Below are 17,087 nucleotides of genomic sequence, written 5' to 3' on the forward strand. Positions count from 1 at the left end.
TGTCATTCTTTATATCTCATATTCCTTTTGAAAAAGGCTCCAGAAAAGTCAGTAGCACTCAACCTTCCATGAGTACACAAGTGTTTACTATTGGGTAAAAGATAAAAAATAACGCTCTAGAAGAGCTATATCATAATTTATTATCCTAAAGATAAAATTCATAATTGATAGCATATTCCTTATGAAATATTAAGGTGAAAAATGAATAATGTGACTTAGTAACAAGAAGTTTACTGATAATTGAGAATAATTTTATAATAAACCAGAAGTTTATGCATTTATAGTTTAGCATGACCAGTCAGATCATCCCAGATCATAATAATACAAAATATCACGAAAAATGTGCATTGTCATTTATTAAAGAACCAGAAAATTCTTTAAAAATGATATATGATTCAAGAATTTTTATGTGTTGCTTGTTCTCAAAAGAACTAAATAAGAGAACATCATTAGTTATGCTCAAAATTAGATCCGTGCAGATTTATAATGTATCAACTTTATATATGAGACCATTTAGACACCATGTGGACCAAAGTAATATTCTATAAGTGAAAGATGCATCTATAAAATAGTCACAGGTGTTTATGATAACTTGTAACCTGAACTTTGTAAATATGTTCAGATAATTACATTGAGTACATAAGTTCTTGATTATGAAGTCAATATGATTTTCGTTGAGATTGCTAGTGATTTTTCCTTACGTTGCTAATGATTAGATGCCTAGTACAAGCCTCTATAAGTAACTAGATCAGAGTTTATAAGAACAGAATTCCCATTTGAGTGTTGGGATGATTGTTTTTACATATTTTTGCACATAAATACATCAAGCCAACAATGTATTGTGAATTCTTCCATTATAATTGGCTTTTGGTCAGGAGCCAGATATTTTTAATCTTAGAATGTGCAATATCTATTATTCCACTGCAATAATACACATAGATAGAAATTAAAAGTAAGTTGGAATCACTGTTAGATAAGAATCTCCTTATTCTTGTTTGTCTCTAAATGAAACAAAATAATACTTCTAGAGGAGATTTATGGATTTGGGAGACCCATATTACATGTTCCCAATATGAGGGGGATAAAATGTGTAGCTGGAAAAGAAAACACATAGAATGCATTTTTACTATCAAATGTATATCTTCAAATATAGTAGTATGAACTAGAAGTTCATAAAGTATTGCATTCGTAAAACATTACTAATATTTGCCAGATGCAATTACTGACCCAAATAAGAATTCTTAATTCTTATATTCTAGCTAAAAGTGTTCCTATGTTTAAGACATGCTAAAAGTATGAGAGTATAATCTGTTTCAAAAGAAAAGAAAAAGGAACAAATGATCATGATGATCATATTAAGGAGGCCTGAATTGTAAAAGAGATTAAGACATAACTGTTTGACCCTTGAAGAGGTTTAAGAGTTTGAAAGTAATAAAGAGATCTCAATATGTTATGTCATAAAAGAAAAAGAAACCGATAAAGAAATAAAATTGTTGACAATAATTTTATTGATGATATCATGTGATCAAATGAGGATCTTATATATAAATCTGTCATGAGATACAGACAGAAAAATGATTGGCCAACAGAAAAGAAAAGGCGCAATATAACAGGGATTTGTATATCTCTAACCCACGCACTTGAAGTGCAATGTTAGGATCATGTAAATAGACATTTTTACAATGAAAAGGGAAATAAAGTCTTGTGGTAAATTATATTACATGTCTTATCAATTTGGTAGTCTAGTAATAAATGAAGTTTTCTTCATGTGCGTTTTAGAAATATATAACTATAACGTATGACTGACTTTATAGTGAAATTTTATATGAATCCCTGAAGGATTCGAATCGTTGTATAAATTCAAACAACCCAATACATGAATAGATATGGATCACGATGTATGAAAATCCTTGAAGGATTTAAGTTTCTAGAAACATACAATTATGTTCTCAAGAAGACTATTTAAGTATGTCTCTATATGAGACATATGTAGTTAATATTGACTGAAGGAATAATGTAAACACATTCTAACTTGTCTGTTTGTGAAAAGATTCAAAATGAGTTTGTTATCAATATTATTTATGATGATAGTATCAAAAACTCCTAATAAGTTTTCAAAAGCTGCGAATTATTTAAAGAAAAAATTTGAAATGAAAACTTTTGGAAGAATACATATGGATAAGTCACATCCATTATGTGTTTCGGTAGTTGCAAGATCTTTAAATATGGACTAAAGATTGATTTAGACCTCTAAAAGGTAATGAATAAACACTTGGTCCAAAAGTACCATGTCTTAGTGTTACTGAAACATTTATATATCTATCTAGCCATACAGAATCTAAGCTATCATTTGCTGATTAACATGATATAGTTCTTTATGAACATGAAGATGTGGGAATGAAGTTAAAAATATTCTTCGTTACTTTAAGAATACCGTGGAGGTAATATTATTTTATTTGAAGGTATCCAAGACTAATCTTAATGGCTATATAGATAAAGTATTCTTATTTGATCCTCATGTCAAAAGATCATAATATGATTCACGTGTAGGTAAACTATAAAAAGACTATTCGTCTCATGATTTTTAGAAGATTATAAAATTTATATTTGATGTTTTTATCTCATTACAATATTTGGAAGGCTTGTTCGTTATATTAAACTTTGCAGGCTTGAAGATGTCAACTGATATTGCCAAAAGAGGGAGTTGATACACGCTGTACTCTTTTTTTCTTGTCTATGGTTTTGTCCCACCGGGTTTTCTTAGCAAGGTTTTTAATGAGACAGCATTGCATAGTATATCAATGAATGATGTACTCTTTTTCTTTCGTTAGGTTTTTGTCCCACAGGGTTTTTCCTAGTTGAAGTTTTTTTAACGAGGTCCATTCATATGTATTGGACATCCAAGGGGGAGTGTTATGAATATAATATCTTTGTGGATGTTCATATATCTCCTATTATCTCTTATATCTCCTATAATTTCTAATATCTCACATTATCTCTATATCCTACAATTATCTCATATTATTATGTAATCTGTAGATTCTATCAAAGGTATAAAGCTGTGCCTATAAATAGAGGTCATGTATAATGTATTGAGTACTCTTAAGTGGAATGAGAAATACTCTCTTTTATTGATTGTCTCTTCTATATGATCTTTCTCTATCTCTTTTTTATTTATAACATAATAAACTACATCTTTCATGAAGGAAAAAATTGAAGTACTAAACCTTATGTGCTTAATTAGTATACTTTATCAAGTCAAAACAAATATTACCTTTAATCTTGAATATAAGACTCAGACATTCAGTCATTCAGATAAAAAATTTATTTTGATTCTAAATATGAGATCTCAATTTACTTTTTCTCATAAATTTATAATTTCCTACTTAAAGTATCCATATTCGTTTCACGTATTAAGGGGCTCCTAATCAAAGGTAATTCCAATTCACATTATTAAAGAGAGTAGTTTAGAGAAATTAAGCCAGATTTGTTACAAATAACTAATTTAATCAATTTTTTTAATATTTTTAAATTAGTTATCTAGTTGGATTAGGGATAGTATTATAAACTTGGAAAAATTAATCTTTTGATTTTCATAGTTTTAACCTGTTTGTAACTCAGTCCTAACTCAATCTCTATAATTTTGACTCAGTCTCTGAACTTTGACTTGTTGCAACTCGGTCCTTATAATCTTAATCATTTTATAATTTAAACCCGACCTTTGTTAGATATATAATTTTATTTTTCTAAAACACAAGGACAAAATTATAAAATAGTTAAGACTATAGGGATTGAGTTACAACTAGTTAAAATTCAGGGATTGAGTTATAGCTGATTCAAAACTATAGAGACTTAGTTGCGTCATCGAGTCAAAGTATAAAAACTGGGTTACAAATAAGTTAAAACTGTAGGGACCAAAAGATTGGTTTTTTTCTATAAATTTAATGAATAAGAATTTTTTAAATAATAAATAATATATAAAAATTCACATATTTTGATCTAATTAAAAAATATCTTGAATATGTAAAAATAATATATATATATATATATATAAGTTTTTCCCTTAATTCAGAGGCGAGAACCAATAACTGAAGATTGATTGATAATTGAAGAATTCAAATTATTATGAGACATTTTTATTATAATATCTAGTGAAACCGAATACACAGTAAAACACAGATAAAAAACATATTATTCGTCAAAGACAACTCTAGCAAATTTAAAATTTTCCTTTTTATTTTATTTATTTTTATGTTTATTCGTTAGGCAATATTCCTTCTGCTCTGTTATGCTGCGGGTACTGAATCATCATCCCCATGTTTGGGAAGCTGCCATTACAGTGAAAAGAAACCCATTAGCTCAAAAAGGAAATGAAATTGAAATATGGTGAACTTGTCTTTCTGCTCTGGCAATTCGGATCAAATTTTTTTTTTTTTAAGAGTTAGAAGTGATAATTTTTCACCAAAGTTTAATTTAGTTTTTTTTATAAATAATTTTTAACTTAAAAATGTGAAAAAAAAAGGAGCTATTTTCTATTTACTTTCTATATGTATGACAGATGATTAACATTATTATAGATAATAAGACAAATTAATTCAACTACAAACAAGCATCTTCTATAAAGCAAATTCAAGATATATTAAAGAGAAAGAATATATTTTAAAAAAACTAAAAACAATTTGAAAAAAATCAAATGACTCTAAGAAACTTGTAAAAGACTAATTAATGTATTTTATTTAATTTTTTAAAAAAAGTACAATCCCATATATTCTCTAAGAAGAAATGAAAAAATAAATTAACAGAGGGAGGAGTGAGAGAGAAACACAAACCAGTTCTGGAGAGAATCCAATTAGAATCCTGGCCAACGCTCCAAGAAAAATATCCAAGCAGTCCTCTTCGTTTCGCATAAGCAACTTTCGCAGAAATGCTCTGAGCATCGTCATAACCATACCAATCTGATCCTTTCTGCGCATAATTCGTCACATACGTTGAATTATAGCTCACTCTCGGCCTCGCTGCTACGATATCCTTGTAGCTCACACCTCCAGCTTTCGGATTCGTCGCTGGCGAGAACAATCCGCCATTGTTAGGGTTCCTCAACCTCCATTTATACCCATAAAACGGCAGGCCCATAGCCACTTTCTTCGCCGGAACGCCCGATCGGATCCATTTCGAAACCCCTTCGTCTCCGCTGAACAGCCCGCCCGGGTTATACAATGGAGCAGGTGGCTGGGTCGCATCTGGGTACCCATCTGGAATGAACAGGTCATAAACCATCACGTTGATCCAATCCAAGCTTTTGGCGATCTCCTGAAATGGGTAAAAATTCAACGGCGAAATCTGGTCTGATCCAGCCACGGCAGCTGATAAAAGCAACGCTGGTCTTCCAGAAGAGCTTGATTCTGCTGCCACAGCAGATCGCCACTCGTTGATGAGAGAACCATAATTGGTTCTGTCTGTGTCCGAAGATGGGTATTCCCAATCAAGGTCGAGGCCATGGAAGTTGTTTTCTCTGGCAACTCTAATGGACGAATCGATGAATGATTTGCGCATACTACGAGTTCTCGCCATTTTAGAGAAGCTTGAACTCACAGCGAGGCCACCACCAATGGACAAAAGGGTTTTAACAGAAGGATTCTTTCGTTGAACTGTTCTGGTGAAGGAAGAGAATTGAGATACTCTGGAAGAAGCAATGGTGACTCTGTTAGTGTTTGGATCAAGATCTGCAAATGCACAGAAGAGATGAGTGTAATGGGAGGATTCGATTTCTGAAGTAGCAAGGCCGCTGTCTGAATACCAGTACCCTCCTTTGATGACAGATTCGGGAGAAAACAGAAGTTGGAGGACAGAAAAAAGCGAAGGTATCAGAAATGGAAGCTTTCTGAGGTGAGCCATGGTGGTGATTGGTAAGCAAGAAGAAGAATGGAAGATGGATATGATCTCCAGGTGAGAGTTTGATCACTCTTATATATAGAAGGCGTGAATTTTAAATTCAAGTTGGTTCATGAATCCATTTCAACGGCAATGGAACTTGAAGAAAGACTTCATGAATAGGACGAAAACTTAAACTATAAGTATTACTTCCCGGTCCTTATTTAGTGATTTGGATTTCTAAAATTATTATATTATATAATTTTCAAAATAAAAACACAATAATTGGAGGCAGCTGCCCCTTAATATAATGTAATGGATCTGTCTGCAAGTAAATTATTTAGGTGCAGACAAAAGCATAGCCCGGCTGCTAAAATATCATATTTGCTGATAAGATTTGCTTTGACCATTCTCCCTCTGCTTTAATTGATCTCTATGTTTTTGTTAGGTTAAACTATACGTTGCTGCTTCTTTTTTTATTTTCTTAATAGAAAATCGATACAAACAAGACATAGCAGGTAGCAGCTCCACATTTGGCTACCCAGCATTTACTGTGGGCACGATAACCGGCACACTAGAGGTGCGTCCTTCCCGGTCCTCTCGTACTAGGGAAAGGTCCTCTCAATGCTTTAACGCTCACACCGGATATGGACTGAACTGTCTCACGACATTCTGAACCCAGCTCACGTAAAAAAGCCAAAACGCTTATCCTTCATCAACCTCCTCTTATACGCGGAGGTTGATCAAAAATTCAAAAATTGACTTGAGGACTTAGCTAAATGATCAAGTTCCCTAAAAGAGTATTTAATACAGAACATGCCAATCCCTATTCACAAATGATCTAATATCATCAATAATATCTTTAAACGGATGGTTATCATCACATCTTTTGCTAATCAAATTAATAGCTTTCGCAAAATTTTAGCAGAGGACAACAAGCTTATGTCCATGGTTCCACAGCAAATAAGTTTCATTTTATATTTGCATGAAGTTCCATTTTTGTTTATTAAGTTCATGGAGTGCATTTTTAGTTCTTCAATTTAACACTTAATTGGTTTTATTTCACAGAAAATGTTGACTTATCAAACTTAAATAATGAGTATGCAATTAAACATTGACAAAACTTGCTTGCATTTTAATCTTTTTAATATAATTTTTTTATATTTTAAATTATGTAAAAATAAAATGAAAACAATTGTATCATTAGTGATGCTTTGTCCGCATTTAATTACACATTTATCACTTAATTTTGATGAGTTAGCATTTTTTGTCAGATGAAACTAAGGATATTAAATTTGAAGAACTAAAAATACACTTTATACATTTAAGAGACTAAAATAAAGTTTGATGCAAAAATAAAGGAAATGTTTATTATAGCCTTTTTTTAATTAAATATTTTAATTTTATTTTATTAGTATCGTTAGCCCAATATTAGTACTGACTATATCAACAAAATAGATTTAAATAATTTAATTTTAAAAAAAAAAGGGTTACACACGCAAGAAGAAGGACGACCTGAAACATGGATAAGAAGTTAGAATTGAAACTAGGAGTCAAATTTTTTAGATTTATAGGGCTGTTTGGATATATTTAAAACTATTTTCTAAAAGTATTTTTCCGTAAATTGAAACAAACTTCACCACATATTTATTTTATATATCTTAAAATTACTTTTAAAATCATGATTTAATTTCTATCCAAACACTCTTTTAAATCCTCAAAGGCTGGCATTTTAGAGTTAAGGTTCCACATCTTATTTTTTATTTGATGCATATTTTAATCATTTTGATAAGGGTTAATACAAATTTTAGTCCTTTAAGTTTGCCCTTATTTTGGTTTGGACCAAAACCAAAATAAGGGCAAACTTAAAGGACTAAAGATTTTATTAACCATTTTGATAATTATATTTGCTCATTTTTATCTTAAATAGTATTTATTGGAAATTGTTTTAATCCTTTGTAAATTAGATGAACATGATGCAGAATTATTTAGATATTCATGCAATTACGGATATTTTTCTTCGAACAAGTCTTAATTAAAAAATTATTTTAAAAAATCAATAATTAAGTTTGATAATTGAAAAAAAAAATTAGATGTTGTGAAATGGTAAAACAATAATTAACATCATTTAGCATCTGTTAATGTGTCCTAGTAAAGTATAGAAGTTGTTTTGTTTCAATTAATGTTTATGTTATTATCTATGCTCGTATATCAACTAATTTATATTCATTTTTTTATATTGTTATTATGTATTTTCATCACAAATACATAATAATTACTCCTTCAGTGATTGCTGAGTTAATTTTGGTCATAAATATAAAACCTATTTATCATATTTATCAGTATTTCCTAAATTATCCTTATAGATACTCTCTTAACCATAATCAAGTACAAGAATGAAGGAGGATATTAAGAAAGATGATTATGATATTTTAGAAAAGATATGTCATATTTCTTATAATTAACTAACTTACCTAACTTTCTTAATCTAATCAAATTAGTTAAATAGGTCTTATATTAAGAACCGATGAAATATGTTGTGAATCCATGATTTTGGTTTATTATTATATTTTCAAATAATAAAGATTTATCATCTATGCTTTTTAATTTTAGTTCATCTGGTTTATTTAGTTTAGGACAATAGTTTATTAAGGTTCAAGAATAATAACAGTTTGATTTGGTTTCATTTTAAACATTTGGTCATTAGTTTGACACTTTATTTACTAATACTAATAGTTTGAATTATAACTTTTTATGAGGTTTATTGTCTAATTTTAGTCTATTTGAAAATATGGTGACAAACCAACAAGTATTGGTCCAAATAGAAAGGACTTGGGCACCTTAAACATTATGTCTTGGGTTTGATCTTTGGGTTGGTGTGTATAGAAAAAAACACTGTTAGGAGGAATTCCCGCTACGGCGTCTGACAGTACTCTAAGAGATTAGTCTCTTACTGTTTGAGTGGGAGGATATTCTAGGCAACCAAAAAAAATATGTGGACAAAAAACATAATGCCTAAAAAACTCGCCGCTCGATCTTCACAAAAGACAATATTTTCACACATTTGGAAGTTGACATGAAACTCAGAAAGACATGATTTTATTTTATTGAAAATATCCTAATTTCGAACACAATTTTTTTCCTTATTTTATTCTTATTCTTTTGTTTATAACTTACTTTATTTTTATTCTTATTTCTTATTCCTTTCACGTACTGCTTCTGCACCGTTTGTGCCGTGTCTATCACCCCAATGTTTGAGAAGCTCTCATTACAATAAAAAGAAATCTATTAGCTCCCAAAAAAACAAATTAACACTATATTAAATGAGGAAATTTTTTGTTTTACATTTTAAAATTTAAGCAATTACAAATTATTTAATAAAATAAAGGATTAAATTTTAATTTAGTGTAAAATTGAAAAAAAACTAAATGCATAATTTTTCTTTTGAAAAAAATACAATTCAATAATTACTTGAAAAAAATGAAAATCAAATTAATAATAATTACTAGAACATAGAAAATAATATGACAAAACAAGCAAAAAGTTTATTTTCTTTTCTCAATACCAGAAAAAAAATGAAGGGAAACTGTATCTTATAGTAATGTTGATATAAATTTATTTAGCAAAGAACATGGTGTTATATCTTCATCCAACATTTTACATCAGGATATTTCTGTCTCTCTTGCTTCTCTCTCTCTCTCTCTCTCTCATGTTAAATTAGTACATATTATAAAGTTAAAAGATTTTAAATTAGTTGATCTTGTTATCTTTAGTATTTTAGTGCATTTTGATTCTTATATATATATATATGTATATGTATATAAAGAACACAGTAGTATATCAAGTTATTTAAGTAAATTTCACTTTTTAAATTGAGACCAATTTATTTACAACATTTTTTATTTATCTTTATACTAAATTAGACTGACATATCAATAAAATATTTTCTGGCAAAAAATTTGAATAAAATATCTTAATTTAAGAAATAAAACAAAGAAGAGAAAACACAAACCAGTTTTGGAGAGAATCCAATTGGAGTCTTGTTCAACGTTCCAAGCAAAGTATCCAAGCAGTCACAAGCAGTCCTCTTTGTTTCGCATAAGCAAACTTAATTTTGATGAGTTAGCATTTTTTGTCAGATGAAACTAAGGATACTAAATTTGAAGAACTAAAAATACATTTTATAAATTTAAGAGAGTAAAATAAAATTTGATGCAAAAATAAAGGATCAAATGTTTATTGTAGCCCTTTTTTTTATTAAATCTTTTATTTTAATTTTATTAGTATCGTTAGCCCAATATTAGTACTGACAATGCCAACAAAATAAATTTAAATAATTTAATAAAAAAAAAAGTTACACACGCAAGGAGAATGACAGCATGAAACAAGGATAAGAAGTTAGAATTGAAATTAAGAGTCAACCTTTGGAAAAAAAAATTAGACCCAGCCCTTTTAGACTTAAATCCTCAAAGGCTGGCGTTTTAGAGTTAAGGTTCCACGTATTATTTTTTATTTGATGTATATTTTAACCATTTTGATAATTATATTTGTCCATTTTTATCTTAACTAGTATTTATTTGAAATTGTTTTAATCCTTTGTCAATTAAACGAACATGATACAGAATTATTTAGATATTCATGCGATTATGGATCATTTTTCTTCCAACAAGTCTTAATTAGAGAATTATTTTAATAAATCAATACTTAAATCTGATAATTGAAAAAATTAGGTGTTTTGAAATGGCAAAACAACAATTAACAGCATTTTCTAATTATTTCAAGAATAATAATTGGTATTTTTAGCATTCTCATCACTATATTAGCTAATAAAGCAGTTTTTAGCATTTGTTAATGTGTCATAGTAAAGTATAGAAGTTCTCTACCAAAAAAAAAGTACAGAATTTGCTGTTTTTTTCCAACTAATGTTTATGTTATTATCTATGCTCATGCACATATAAACTAATTTATATTCATTTTGTTATATTGTTATTATGTATTTTCATCCCAAATACATAATAATCATATTGTGAATCCATGATTTTGGTTTATTATTATTTTTTCAAATAATAAAGATCTATTATCTATGCTTTTAAATTTAGTTCATCTGGTTTATTTAGTTTAGGACAATAGTTTATCAAGGTTCAAGAATAATAACAGTTTGATTTGGTTTCATTTGGACATTAGTTTGACACTCTGTTTACTAATATTAATAGTTTGAATTATAACTTTTTATGAGGTTTATTGTCTAATTTTAGTCTATTTGAAAATATGTGGGAAAAAAAATGCCTAAAAAACTCACGGCTCGATCTTCACAGAAGACAATATTTTCACACATTTGGAAGTTAATATGAAACTCAGAAAGACATGATTTTATTTTATTGAAAATATTCTAATTTCGAACACAATTTTTTCCGTAATTTTATCCTTATTCTTTTTTTATAACATATTTTATTCTTATTCCTTTAGCGATACTGCTTCTGCTCCGTTTATGCCGTGTCTATCACCCCAATGTTTGAGAAGCTGTCATTACAATAAAAAGAAATCTATTAGCTCCCAAAAACAAAAATTTAACATTATATTAAATGAGGAACATTTTTGTTACATTTTAAAATTTAAAAAATTACATTTTATTTAATAAAATAATGGATTAAATTTTAATTTAGTATAAAATTGGGGGGGGGACTAGATGCATAATTTTGCTTTTTTTTTTTTTGAAAAAATACAATTCAATAAGTACTTCAAGAAAAAAAATTGAAAATCAAATTAATAATAATTGCATGAACATACAAAATACTATGGCAAAACAAACAAAATTTTTTTTTTCCTCTTCTCAATACCAGAAAAAATGAAGGGAAACAGTATCCTACAGTAAGTTTGATATAAATTTATTTAGTAAAGAACAAAGCAGAATATCTTCATCCAATATTTTGCATCAAGATATTTCTTCCTCTCTTCCTTTTTTTTCCCTCTTATATTAAATTAGTACATATTATAGAGTTAAAAGATTTTAAATTACTTGATCTTGCCATCTTATTAAAAAAAAAAAGAACAAAGTAGCATATCAAGTATTTAAATAAACTTCGCTTTTTAAATTGAGACCAATTTATTTAAAACATTTTTTATTTATGTTTATACTAAATTAGATTGACATATTAATAAGATGTTTTTCCGGCAAAAAATATAAATAAAGTATTTTAACGTGAGAAATAAAACAAAGAAGAGGAAACATATACCAGTTTGGGAGAGAGTCCAATCAGAGTCTTGTGCAACGTTCCAAGCAAAGTACCCAAGCAGTCCTCTTTGTTTGGCATAAGCAACTTTCGCAGAAATGCTCTGAGTATCATCATAACCATACCAATCTGATCCTTTCTGCGCGTAATTCGTCACATACGTTGAATTGTAGTTCACCGTCCCTCCCACCGCTACAATATCCTTGTACGTCACAGCTCCAACTCCGGGATTCGTCGCTGGTGCGAACAATCCGCCATTGTTAGGGTCCTTCAAGCTCCATTGGTACCCATAAAACGGCAAGCCCAGAGCCAGTTTCTTCTCCGGAACACCCATTTTAATCCATTTCGAAACCCCTTCGTCTCCACTGAAAAGCCCAGTAGGGTTCCTCAATGGAGCGGGCGGCCTCGTCTCATTCGGGTACCCATCTGGAATGAACAGATCATAAGCCATCACGTTTATCCAATCGAAGCTGTTCGCAATTTCCTGAGGTGGGTAATTGTCCAATGGCGATATCTGGTCTGAGCCAGCTACAGCGGCTGACAACAGCAACGCGGATTTTCCAGAGGATTGAGATTCCGCAGCTATGGCAGATCGCCACTCTGTGATGAGAGAACCATAGTTAGTTTTGTCTGTTGAATTTGGGTACTCCCAATCAAGGTCGAGGCCATGGAAGTTGTTATTTCTGGCAAGATTGATAGAAGAATCAATGAATGATTTGCGAGTACTGGCGCTGCTTGCCATTTGAGAAAATTCTGAACTCACAACAGGTCCACGGCCACCACCAATGGACAAGAGGGTTTTAACAGAAGGATTCTTCTGTTGAACTGTTTGGGTGAAGGAGGAGAATTGAGATGCTTTGGAAGAAGCAATGGTGACTGTGTTGGTGTTGGGATCAAGATCTGCAAATGCACAGAAGAGATGAGTGAAATAGGAGGCTTCAATGTCTGAAGCAGCGAGGCCACTTTCTGAATTCCAGTACCCTCCTTTGATGACAGATTGGGAAGAAGAGAATCTCAGATGGAGGATGAAGACAAGGAACGGTATTATCAGAGATGGAAGCTTTCTGGGGTGAGCCATGGTGAGGCAGAGAGGAAGATGATGGATAGATATGATCTTCAAGTTGGAGTTTGAATGTTTGATTACTTTTGCGTGACTATATATATATATATATATATATAACTGTGTGGCACACAAGGTACATTAAGTAATGTTAATGAATGGTAGGCAATGGGTTTGAAAATTGGATTTTGTTTGATGGATTCTTCTCAAGACATCGTATTGACAATGGCATTTAAAATTTGACTTTTTTTTAAAGCAACTCACGTACTCATTATAATTTTAATTGAAACCCAAGTTTGAAAGAGGTGGCCAAAAAAAAAAAAATTTAAAGGAAGCATTTAATCTTTAGTATCAGCTGGACATTAAATTCTAACCAGGCTTTTGTTCTTTCTATCTTTACACAAATCTATATTTTTATTCTAATTTTATGAAGTGTCTTAAACTTTAGTTATTATAATTGTAATAACAAAAAAGTATTGATATTAAAATTTTGAATATTAACAGCTCATCATGTGCTGACGAAATAATAATTAAAATTTCATATAAAATTAGGAAAAAAATGATAAAAAAAGACTGTCGAAATAAAAAAATTACATACAGATACCTGTTTATATTAAAACTCGTACCAATATTATCGCGGGTTCTTTTTATAATTTTTTTATTTCAACGATTTTTTTTTGTTATTTTCCCTAAAATTAAAGCAGTGATGAAGATAATATCTCGATAAAGTCAATGATAGACACCACATAGAAATCAATCACATCGAAAAGATTTTGCTCGGGACAGAAAATTCTCTGTTGAGGTGACATTTGTAATTTCAAGACCATCGCCTAACTTGCACCGAAGCACAAATTTAGTGAGTCCTGTGCTTTTCTGTTTCGTACCTTATAGGCTTATGCCGTGTCCGATGCGAGTTGCTTGGTTAATTTAAACATATTAAAAAAATTAATTAATTATAATAAATATGAGTTAATTTTTTTAAAGTATTATTTTTAATCATAACTATTTACTTTTTAATAGAATTTCTTAACATGTATGATTAATAAGAATACTTTAGAAAATGAGTTATAAGTTTAGAAGAAACAAAATATATTAAGATGTTGTATTTATGATTAAATTTAATTTTCAGCTAACTCTTGAGACTTCACTTTTATTGCGGTCAATCGTCCATATCTCAATGCATCAATCATCAATCTATAAATATACGTATAATATAAATAGTGTAGTATGTACATATATACATATAGTATAATAAAATTCATGATAAATAATATTACTATGAAAAAAATTGCGGATAAATCCTTTATTATAAATTTAATTAACAAATAGTTCCTAGAATGATTGATTGTATAAAGAGAAGATGATTTGCACAAAATATTATTTAGATAAAGGGAGTTTTTATATAGAGAAGATGACTTGCATATAAGAAAATTTTATTTGCATAAAGAAAAATTGGATTGCACATTGCACAAAAAAAATTATAAGGAAAGATAAATTACTCACAAAGGAAGTTCAGTTACACACAATAAAAGTTAAATTATATAAAATCTTTAGGTTCTATTTGTCAATTAATTTTTCAATGAGAGATTTATCCTCAATTTTTCCGATTATTTATAGCATGTGATACTTTAGTCTTTATTGTTAGTCACTTGTATAAGGAAATTTTAGTCTTAAATATAAGTCACCTGTATTTTGTTTAATGCTCTTTTTCCAATTTTTCCCTATTTATTATAATAAAAAATTAATTGACTCATAATTTTCCCAATATCCATATCTCTTTAATAAGATCAAAAAATAAAAAATTTATCCATTTAATGCTCTTTTTGACGTGACAAACTCCTATATATAAATGACAACAAAGAGTAGAGGATACGACTCCTTTCTGTCCATTATTATAGATGTTCCTTCTGACTTTTATACAACTCGTCTTGACAAAATTAATTGATAATAGCACTCTTTCAACACGAAGCCAACATATCAAATTGTACGTAGTTATAATTAAAGAAGATGAGTAACAACTGAGAAAATTAACTGTAATTTAGTAATACTTTTAGTCAAATTTAGTTTTAAAAAAATCACTGAATTCCATTTTTGCAGCCAGGATGTCAGATGAAGCTTGTCGAATAGTTGCTCCAAATAGTTGACATTTTTGCAGAACGTACGGTGGATAGGACATTAGACCTAAATAGAATTAAATGATGAGGCGGCTAGACGTTATGAGGTTACTATTTTTAGTCAATTCTTGAATGCTACGTAGTACGCACGTTGCTGAATTAGAGGAGTCTGCTCACCCTTAGCCAACAAAGGCAAAGACTTGGCTTTGTCATTGCTATGTATTGACATTGAATGCATATACTACTCCATTGTTTAATATGAGTAAATTTAAAAAATTAATTAAATTAATTATTTATAATAAATAGATGTTGTCTTTTTTAAAATATACTTACTAGTTAAGTGTATTAGGTAGAACTATTATTGTTGTATTTACTATCTTGAAAAAAGAAGATAAATATAAGAAATAAAGTAGATTGCAGTCTTATATTTAGAATCAAAATAAAAATTAAATAAACTCTTATATTAAGAACAGGAGATAGTATATGATAGTATTAGGAAGCATTGTAAGTTTGTTGGATGAAAGTTTGATGATTGATATGGCTACGAGGAGGATAACTGAGTTTTTGACTCAAAAACCACTTTAAAATTGAAATAACTTTTTTAAACTCTTGACCCTTGGTTTTTCTGTAGATCTGAATATTCTGAAACAAACTGTTTAAATATATCCAAACAAGCTTTTCTCAAACTAACTTTTTTTTAAAATAAAAACATATGTAAATATAGTTCACATCACACTAGTTGATTTTAGGGAAAATCTTAATTAAATCCTGCTGAAATACTTAAAATTAAATTAAGGCCTACACTTTTAACAAATTCTTTATTAGGACATAAGACCTAATTAGGAATTGCTGAATATTGTTAAGTAACTATAATGCCCCTCTTTAGTTAAAAATGAAAATTGATTATTTTATCCCTCTAAAGTGGTTCATCATCTCTTATTATTAATATTTAGAAAAAAACATATAAATAATTTTTTAGTGTTTGAAATTTTGTAATATAACTAAAATCTTCAAAATATTTTCATAAAACATTTCAAATTATAATATATGTAATCTTTAAATAAATATTTTTAATATTTTTTTCTTTTCAGGTTGTAAGTATTTATTTTAAAATTTTAAAATATTTTAATTATAATAAAAATTTAATATTAAATCGTAATCATTTACATTTTCAGTTCAATCCAACATTGTTTAAATAAATAAAACTAACGTAAATTACAAGAACTGAAAATAAAAAAATATTTATAATTTTACTTATATTTGTAATTTAACATGTTTTATTAAAATATTTTTAATAGTATAAGTTATATATACAAATTTCAAACATTGTAAAATTACTTATATGTTTTTTGGTCTAAAAAAATCATAAGAGATGAGGAATTACTTGGGAGAGGTATATTAACCAAGTTTTCTTTTTAATTGAAGAGGGATATTTTGGTGATTTAACAACATTCAAAAATCCCTAATTAGATCTCATGGCCTAATTAGGAATTTGCTAAAAGTGTAGGCCTAAATCTGAATTTAGGTATTTCGGCTGGATTTAATTAGGATTCTCCCTTGATTTTAATCCCAACTTCAACTTATAAGATTTAGTTGGATAAAAGTGACTTTTGCCAATGTTAATTCAAACAAAGAAGTCAATGTAGCTTTCTGATGTTTGCTTGTTCATATGAGACACGCAAGGTTGAAAATAGCACATATTCTTGTGGGCATGTGCTTTGAAAACCGATAGCCTCATTTCATTTTTAGTGTACAAAAAAATAATGGTTTACGCCACAAATTCTATTTGATTGAACAAGACACGTCTGTCCA

General features: G+C 29.2%; 2 protein-coding genes across 3 annotated transcripts; both read right to left on the reverse strand.

The window, feature by feature from the left end:
• Nucleotides 1-4,254: 4,254 nt before the first annotated feature.
• LOC114739492 (class V chitinase-like) lies at nt 4,255-6,194 on the reverse strand. The gene is made up of 2 exons (XM_028927552.1): nt 4,830-6,194; nt 4,255-4,328 (listed from the first exon to the last, which is right to left on the reverse strand). The coding sequence occupies exons 1-2, from the start codon at nt 5,893-5,895 to the stop codon at nt 4,309-4,311; spliced, it is 1,086 nt and encodes a 361-aa protein (XP_028783385.1). The 5' UTR covers nt 5,896-6,194; the 3' UTR covers nt 4,255-4,308.
• Nucleotides 6,195-9,075: 2,881 nt separating this feature from the next.
• On the reverse strand, nt 9,076-13,252 carry LOC114739490 (class V chitinase-like). 2 transcript variants are annotated; one of them, XM_028927551.1, is made up of 2 exons: nt 12,105-13,252; nt 9,076-9,133 (listed from the first exon to the last, which is right to left on the reverse strand). In XM_028927551.1, the coding sequence occupies exons 1-2, from the start codon at nt 13,177-13,179 to the stop codon at nt 9,114-9,116; spliced, it is 1,095 nt and encodes a 364-aa protein (XP_028783384.1). In that variant the 5' UTR covers nt 13,180-13,252; the 3' UTR covers nt 9,076-9,113. The 2 variants fall into 2 exon arrangements, with proteins under 2 accessions (XP_028783384.1, XP_028783383.1); XM_028927550.1 differs by lacking the exon at nt 9,076-9,133 and adding an exon at nt 11,180-11,391.
• Between the last annotated feature and the right edge of the window lie 3,835 nt (nt 13,253-17,087).

Source organism: Neltuma alba, unplaced genomic scaffold (assembly GCF_004799145.2).
Source record: "Neltuma alba isolate B1F8T4 unplaced genomic scaffold, ASM479914v2 tig00002859_pilon, whole genome shotgun sequence".
NCBI classification, from domain to species: Eukaryota; Viridiplantae; Streptophyta; class Magnoliopsida; order Fabales; family Fabaceae; genus Neltuma; species Neltuma alba.